The sequence below is a fragment of the Diabrotica undecimpunctata genome, chromosome 6 (genome assembly GCF_040954645.1).
Source record: "Diabrotica undecimpunctata isolate CICGRU chromosome 6, icDiaUnde3, whole genome shotgun sequence".
NCBI classification, from domain to species: domain Eukaryota; kingdom Metazoa; phylum Arthropoda; class Insecta; order Coleoptera; family Chrysomelidae; genus Diabrotica; species Diabrotica undecimpunctata.
Window position 1 is genome coordinate 18,971,784 of NC_092808.1, and position 9,051 is coordinate 18,980,834.

General features: G+C 32.0%; 1 protein-coding gene across 2 annotated transcripts in view; it reads left to right on the forward strand.

Moving 5' to 3' along the window:
- LOC140443246 (chromosome-associated kinesin KIF4-like) overlaps positions 1-9,051 on the forward strand; it is a 31,322-nt gene extending 22,271 nt beyond the window's left edge. The window contains exons 10-14 of one of the 2 annotated variants that reach the window (XM_072534389.1): positions 1,000-1,082; positions 2,578-2,689; positions 2,765-2,847; positions 4,916-4,968; positions 6,469-9,051. In XM_072534389.1, coding sequence (XP_072390490.1) covers positions 1,000-1,082; positions 2,578-2,689; positions 2,765-2,847; positions 4,916-4,968; positions 6,469-6,508 — 371 coding nt within the window. In that variant the 3' untranslated portion in view covers positions 6,509-9,051. Of the gene's footprint in view, positions 1-999; positions 1,083-2,577; positions 2,690-2,764; positions 2,848-4,915; positions 4,969-6,468 lie in introns of those variants that run through there. The other variant, XR_011951188.1, reaches the window with a different exon arrangement.

Genomic DNA, 9,051 nt, shown 5'->3' on the forward strand with positions numbered 1-9,051 from the left:
CGCCTGTTTTGGATCTTACAATGTTCGAACAGTTGGACCCTTTTTTTGTTAGTCGTCTAGTAATTTGGTAAAGCTCCCTAGTTCTGTTGTGTTGTGCAGCTGTTTCTGCTTGTTTTGCAAGTTCTTCAGCCCACCTTCTTTTGTCTCTTCTTGCTTTTCTTTTAACTGATTTATTTATTGTTTGATATTCCTGTTGTCGGTGTGCTCTTCTTTCTACAGTTCTTGCTTGCAGGATATCTTTTTTTCGTTGTTTTCTTTCCTCGATAAAATTCCATGTTTCATCTGATATCCATTCCTTTCTATCTTTCTCTTTTTTACCCAGTTTGTCTTCAGCTATTTCTGTCAAAACATCTGCGAAAACTTCCCAGCTATTTATTTCACGTTCTCTTGTTTTGAGTTGAAGTTCCTCTCTAAACATATGTCTTCCTGGGACCGTTTTTAGTTTATCTAGATTGTATGTTGGTCTCTTGGTGTTTCGCGTGGTTTTGTTTTTTGCCATCTTGATTTTAATGGTACCAATTACGAGATGATGGTCACTTGCGATGTCTGCTCCTCTTTTATTACGTACATCAAGAAGAGATGATCTCCATCTTTTTGATATAGCGATGTGGTCTATTTGATTTTCTCTTGTATGGCCAGGTGCAGTCCATGTTACCTTGTGAATATTTTTATGTGGAAAGATCGTTCCACCAATAACTAAACTATGACTGGAACAAAAATTTGTAAAGCGCTCTCCGTTTTCATTCATCATTCCTAGGCCATGTTTGCCCATTACGGTTTCTAAGTTAATATTGTCTTCTCCAACTTTAGCGTTCATATCGCCCATCACTATTAGTATGTCACCTTGGTTTACTTGTTGGGTCTTTTGTTCTAGTTGTTCGTAGAAAATGTCTTTTTCTTCGTGGAGAGATGTGTTTGTGGGAGCATAGCATTGAATCACTGTTATCTTACCACATCATTTACCATTCGATATTAATTTATTCTTGCCACTTTTTTAAGCAAAGAGGAAATGTCTGCAAAAGCAAACTGAAGAAGTGGAAGTCAAAAAAGAAGAGTTAACAGAAACATTACAAGACGTATTTGTAAGTATATTTTGTATTAAAAACAAAAAGTAGAAATTCGAAAATTCCTTACTTTTCGAAAACAAAATTCAGTTTATTGTCTACATCTTTGCTTTCTACGATTTTTAAAGCAAACAGACGAAGAATGGGTCGATATGGGGAATCTAAATTTGCATTCCACGACATATCGATTCATCTAGGCAAGAACATTTCGAGAACTGGTTTCTTATACTCAAAGTATACGAGTAAATAAAGATATAAAAAAGACAGTTAAGATTTGATTTTACGTATAGTTTCTATACTATTCTCGTGTACGTATTTCGTCCTAGCAGCCCTCCTTAGAGCAACAGTGTAGAAGCCCTGAATGTGAAATCAAACTTTTCCACCAAAAGGAAGTAGTAATAAAATAACTTCATACAAACGCTACAGCGCCATCTGAGAATAAAAACAAAAAGTAGAAATCCGATATGCAATCAGATATGCAGACGATACAGTTATTTTAAGTGATGACATGAATGGAGTACAATGCCTTTTAAATGTCATTGATACAGTGGGAAGAGAGTTTGACCTAAACATAAACTGTTCAAAAACAAAACACATGGTGTTTAGCCGTTTAGCACATCAAGATGCACGATTATATGTTGATGGTCATATAATTCAAAGAGTGTCCAGTTTTAATTATCTTGGTTGCCATATTACTGAACAACTAGATCCAGATCAAGATATAAAACGTAGAATCGAGATAGCCCGCACATTTTTAAAAATGAATTCATTCTTCTGTAATGATAACTTGCTCGAAAGCGCATGGTTAAATGCTACATTTGGTCAGTCCTCTTATACGGTGTCGAAGCATGGACATTAAAAATATCCACCATTAATCGTCTGGAGGCCTTTGAAATGTGGCTGCACAGACGTATACTAAAAAAATAATGGACGGCTATGCTGACAAATGTGGCAGTCCTTGAGAGAGCAAATGCTGCTCGCGAGCTGCTTGATAACATCAAATGTAGAAAGATGGCCTATTTTGGACACGTAGTAAGGGGAGACCGATATAATATTCTTCAACTTATTATGATGGGTAAAATCGAAGGACGCAGAGGAATTGGTAGAAAGCAGGCCTCTTGGTTGAAGAATATCAGGGAGTGGACAGGAATGAGGAAAGCTGAGCAACTCTTTAGAATAGCTCAAGACAGAGACAGTTTCGTCATGTTAATCGCCAACGTCAAGGGGACTTGATAGGGCACGTTAAGAAGAAGAAGAAATCCGAAGATTTATTAGTTTTCGAAACCACAATTCAGATTATTGCCTAAATATGTGCCTTCTATAATTTTCAAAGCAAAGCACTCGATATCCATTATTGTACAGTCGTCTCTCTCATTTAGACTACCAATGTTCCCACATTTACTCCAATTAACTTATTAAAGATACTAAGTTAAAAGTTAAAACTTACAAAAATGCAAAAATGTCAGAAATGCCTAAAAAAAATTTTAGTATATCTAATCATCACAATTTTTAGACGCAAGAAAAACTCCAGACCCAAGATGAAGAAGCAGAACAGATTCCAGAAGAATATGAAGAAAAAATTACGTTGTTGTTTACTCAGAGTAGCGAAAGTGAAGATTCGGTTCGTAAGTAGTAAAGAACTTATTGATAACACCACATCATTTACCATTACATATTCATTTATTCTTGCCATTTTTTAGCAAAGGAGGAAGCTCTGCAAATACAGATTGAAGAACTGGAAGTCAAAAATGAAGAGTTCGAAGAAAATTTTCCAGATGTATTTGTAAGTATATGTTTATTGTTTTAATTCCCTCTAAAAATTCAAAAACAATATTGCTACTGTTTTGTTGTTGTATTTCTTCTCTTTTTATAGACATGACTCTGTCTGTTTTTTAATGTGCCTTCAGTAAGTTATCATCCAATAGTTTTGGCGGTCTTCCCACTGATCGTCTTCTTATTGGGGATCCGTCCCTCGCCGTTCTTACTATTCTATTTGTTGTTATTCGGTTGATGTGATCGTTCCATTCTACTTTTCTATTTCTTACCCAGTTCTTGATGTCCACCTTGCATTTCTGTCGTATATGTGTACTTCTCGCTCTGTGCCATATTGTCTTCATCAGTTGGCGCTACAACCCTTCTCATGTTGAAGGGTTCGGGCTTCTTCTGTTTTATTTGAGCCAGCATAAGGTGCAAGACGATTTATGTGAACTACTTTTGGTTTACCTTTCGGCAACTTCTTAATTCGGTATATTACGTCATTTATTCTCTTTTTAATTTCATACGGACCCTCCCATTGTCTTTGCAGTTTAGGAGACAAGCCACGACGACGTTGTGGATTATAAAGCCAAACAAGATCACCTACTTCATAACTTTCATTTTTGCATCGAGAATCATATTGATCTTTCATTCTGTCACTGGCTAACTGGATGTGTTGTCGGGCAAGTTCATGAATGTTGTTCATTCTTAACTTCAGGTGGTCGACATAATCTTCGCTTGCAACATGTTCTTCGGAAGGTCTGCAGCCAAACTCTAGGTCGCAGGGCAAACGACCTAACATCAGCCAGGTTGGAGTCTGGCCTGTAGTTTCATTCACGGCCGAGCGGTAGGCCATTAGGAATAAATGAATGTGCTGGTCCCAATCTCTTTGATGTTCTGATACAACTTTGGACAGGTGTTTACCCATCGTTCGGTTCATCCTCTCGACCATTCCATCTGATTGAGGATGCAGGGGTATATATATATATATATATATATATATATATATATATATATATATATATATATATATATATATATATATATATATATATATATAAATATATATATATATATAAATATATATATATATATATATATATATATATAAATATATATATATGTATATATATATATATATATATAAATATATATATATATATATATATATATATATATATATATATATATATATATATATATATATATGTAGGGCCACCTAGAAAGATTTAAGAAGTAAGCTGGAAGAAGCGGGATACTGAGTATCAGTGGCCACCGTACGCCGAAATTTGTATGGGCTTCAAATGTCGCAGGCATGTTAAGAAGCCCAAACTAACACCACAAATGCTCAAAAAGCGCTTAGCTTGGGCCAAAATCCATAAAGACTGGTCTATTGATGATTGGCGTAAGCTAAATTAATACAAATCATTTTATTTTCGCACTTTATAATTGTTACTATCTAAAAAGAGAGTTAGCGAAGGAAATAATTACCAACAAGGTTCAGTTGATAGAGAGAATCATTTTCCATTGGAATCACACCGAAAATTTAAAAGAAATCATAGGAAAATACATAAACAGCATGCCTAGGAGAGTGGCTGCACTGCTTAAAGCCAAGGGTGGCTTAACAAAATATTAATGTTATAGTAAAATGTAATAATTTACGTTGTTTTTGTTCAATAAATATGCAAAAAGGTTAATAATATCATTTGTGTTATGCTTCTTACTTGTAACTAACATAGTTATAATTATAATTGATTATAAAACACAGAAAACTAGAATTGTCTAAGGGAGTCTAATAAATTAAGCAGGGATTGTATATATTTGAGGTGCGTTCCTTTATTGGAGATAGTTCATTGTTGGCGATTACATCAAATTAAATTAATTTAAGAATACCCGTCAAAAAAATCATAGCATGTGATTTATCTTTAAACTTTAAAAACTTAATCACACCCAAATATGATAGTAAAATAAAATTATTTTCAACTGCAATTGTGGTTAATTTACATTAAAGATAGTAATATTGAAATACTACAAGAAAATAGCTTCCGAACAATATTATAGTTTAAGCCTAATTTAAAACAAAATTTCTTTTACAGAGCGAAATTTCATCTGTGGAACGATCTAGAGATGATGATTTTAAGAGATGCAGGTAAGAAATATGTAGTTTAAAAAAATATACATTTAAGTAGATTAAGATTAAGATTTAAGACAATTTGTTATGACACCTATCTTGAAATTTTGTATATAGATCATATTTTTAACCTATTCAATTTTTATATCTATCTGCTGTCAGTGGTCTTTACAACGTTAATATTCTCTTCTACAATGTTAATATTCTTTTTTTTTTTTTTTTTTTTTTTTAGCGAGACCTTTATCTTATTTTCTTACTTATTTTTGGTCAATTTTTGTTACTCCAGAATTTTTGAGGGCATTCTTCTCTGTTGCAGCTGTGTTAGTACTGTTCAATGTACCTATTTTCCAATTTCCTGCGTTGGCTGTTTTAATGTTAATACACATGTCTATGTTTTTCTTCTGTCCTTTTCGTGTCCACCTATTTATCTGACCAGCTTAGATTCAGCTGTTTCCAATTTTTATTCATACAACACTATTTTAAGCACTGTATATCCCACATTATTCCGTTGTTTTCTTCTGTTGGAATCATGTCTGTCTTCATACATTAAAATCAACGTTAACATTTCTCTATCGGGCATTTCATGTCAACTATGCAAAGTATGATGATTTACCAAATTTCAGCCTTCTAGGTCGAAAATAGGGATCTATATGGGTAATTCAATTTTTTCCAAGTAAAAAAATTGTTTCCAGTATTTTATCACTTTTTCTAGCAAGTATAACTCAGCTTTCATACTTGCGATTAACCTTTAAAAATCCCTTCATTTTAAAGGTAATTGTTTCAGCTTTAAAAAGAAATTAGCAAAATTACTTAATCTTTATTAATAAAAAAGTTATAACAATTTACACAGATTTTACAATTTAACAGATTTAAACAAAATTAAGCTATAAGCTTTAAAAATCTGGCTAGTGGAAGTTATAGAACAACCAAAAAAGAACATTTTAAGCTATGGTAAATGTCCCTATGTTAATTTTTGACCAAGATATGGAACTTTTAACAAGGCGCTCTGATGCTCGAAGAAAATACGGACGCAGGTAAATCAATTTTTAATATCTCGGCAAAAAATTAACATAGAAACACTAACCAAAACCTAAAATGATAGTTTTGAATTGTTCTATAACTTCCATTAACCAAACTGCCAACGTTTGCGGCTCAAGAGTTTTAAACAAAATTGAGCCGTAAACGTTTTACGCGCGCATGTGTAAACCGCGTATTAATAATTTGATCACCTACCAAACGCTTTCTAAATAAAATATGAACTAATTTATTCATGTATTGTTTAAATTTCAAAAGAAGTATGGATTTTCAAGTAGAATGTCCTAATGTCAATATGATCCGCATTCAAACTTATCTGGTTCCAACTCATACCCTAATCATTTAACATAAATGTTTGGTTTCTATTTATTTTCAAGTTAATGATAACAATAACTTATTTTCTTAACCTATTTCATTTAACATAAATGTTTGGTTTCTATTTATTTTCAAGTTAATGATAACAATAACTTATTTTCTTTTCAGCAACGACAATAATCCTCCAAGAAAACGGCAGAAGAAATGAATAAATATTTTTTCTTAGAATGAATGAGAGATAATATGTAATGGACATATTTTATTATCAATAAGTTTTATTTATTATGACTGAGATTTGATTTGACTGACATTTTTACACATATTATTTTAATGTTATCCATTTGTATATATTTTTATAGCTTTGTGCAATATAAGAAAAATCCTTTTTTACATTATAGTCACACAAGTAGTTCAATTTGAAAATAATATTGTTGCTAGTTTCATACATATGTACACCATAACGTCAACGTGTCATATAATTCATAAGTTGCCTATACCTAGAAATATGTGAGACCCATCGAGTTAGAATCTATGGAGAGGGCATCACGTGACTAAAAACGACCTCACTTCGGCCATATTGTTTTGCCACTTTTGACAGATCGTATATGTTTATTTACGTTTGTTGTTTTTCGAATATTTTTAGTTTTATAATACTTTTATAGAAACGGTAATAATATATTGTGATAGTGCATAATAATAGTTTCTTGTTCTCAACGTAGTTGCAGTGGCAGAAGCCATGTTAATAAAAAATCTTCAGGAATAACGTTCTACAGGTTAGTATACAAATATGTAAACAAAGTAATGACCCGTACTTCAGAGAATAAATTAATAGTATTTGACTGTATTAATTTATCTTTATATATAATATATCGTGTTTTTAGTGTTTACCGCGGGATAAATAAATCATAGTTTATTAAAAATGTATTGCACTTTTTTAGATTATGATTAAATCTTCTGAATAACTAGTCATATTTTTATAGTAGTTTTAATATTATTGAGTCCGGCCATGATCCCACCGCCATATTGATATCACAGTTAGCCACGCCTACCTGCGCCGTTTTTAGTACATACGTTAATATGCTCATAGCTTCTCCATAGATTCTAACTCGATGGTGAGACCTTATGATACCTCTGTCTATATGTATATGGTCTACTCCAGCTTGCCTACTCTGTTATAGCTGGCGCCAGTTAGACTTCATGCGGCGAAACGCTCGTCAACATAATAATAATAATAATTTGATTAGGTGTTCACAAAACTATGGAAAATGTAACTTTTGGGCAATTGTGCACCTTAACTATGTGTCTGTATTAATAAGATATGATTGAAATTGTTGTCAACTTAAATATCTTTTCATCTCTCCATATGTTTATACATGTTATAAAAACAATATAAGAATTATTTTTGGATAAATAATGACAACCACGTGCCAAAATGCCCTTTTATCATTTCATCTACTTCATCTTTTCGGAGAAGATTGTACAATTTCGGCAACTTCTACATTAAATGGCGTATACAAAGCCAAACTAATTTTATTATTATTATAACCAAAAATAAATTTACTTTGGTCAGAAAACAAATCAAAATCAGAAATTAGAATTTCAAATGAATTCCTATCCTCACTTTATAGATGGACTTGATGATATGCTGTCAAGTATCAACTGTCACTTTGTGATAGTTGACATATTTGACAGATATAGTGACGAATCACCATATTTGATTTGTTATCTCCCACTATTTAAAAAATTAGCCGTTTTATAGACTCCACACCGAAAGTGTTGAAACTCGAGACAATAATTTTTAGTTGAACTACAACCGCATCATTTTTTAACAGAAGATAGCTTGCACGCATTTAATTTTTAAATTCTCTTAACTTAACCGTTTGGCGTTCGTTAAGTCACCTGGTTCAATGTTTGCGAAAAATACACTTAACTGCATCCAATCAAACCGATTAATAGTATTAACCATCGATATAATATACTAAGGATGGAACATGTTGAAATTTTTACATGTAGCTGATAGACGACGGAACTGACGTCACATTACTATCTACAATGACCGACGTGAATTTGACAGGTGATTAAATATTTCCCGATATTTTAATGTTAAACAGGTAACATTTTGTGTTAAGTCAATAATTTAATGTATTCGTTTTGGTAAATTAATAAATTCGTTAAATTTTTAATATTTTGCATCCAGTCACATCAGTGGCGTGTGATACGCAACATTTTTTAATTTTATAATGTATCATTGCATCATTGATATGTCATTGTATCTTTTATTCAAATGTAAATAACAACGAAAAAAAATATTGTACATATATATACCAAAAGAATACATGGCAGCATTCACACGACCGCCAAAAAAAATTTTTCGTACACCACTAACATTCCGGAAACAAGATCAGCCATTGTTACCAGCTATTTTGGACGCAAATATTTATTCATAGGTTCCTTAGTATATTATATCGATGGTATTAACAAATCTTGTACAAACGCCAAACAATAATCAGCGAAAGGATTGATATTAATATTACTCTTTTTTTCCTTCTGAATATTGTGTTTAAACAAAGATACTTAACTGGAAATGAAAATATTTTAACAATCTGAAATGCATTTTTAAAAGAAAATCTAAAGGATTATTCTTAATGTCTTAGTTTTTAGGTAACTGTGATATTCAATATTTGAAAATGTGATGAAAGAGGCATGTAGTTGCCTCATGTCTTTTACTGTATATATTAAGCTGTTTAATAA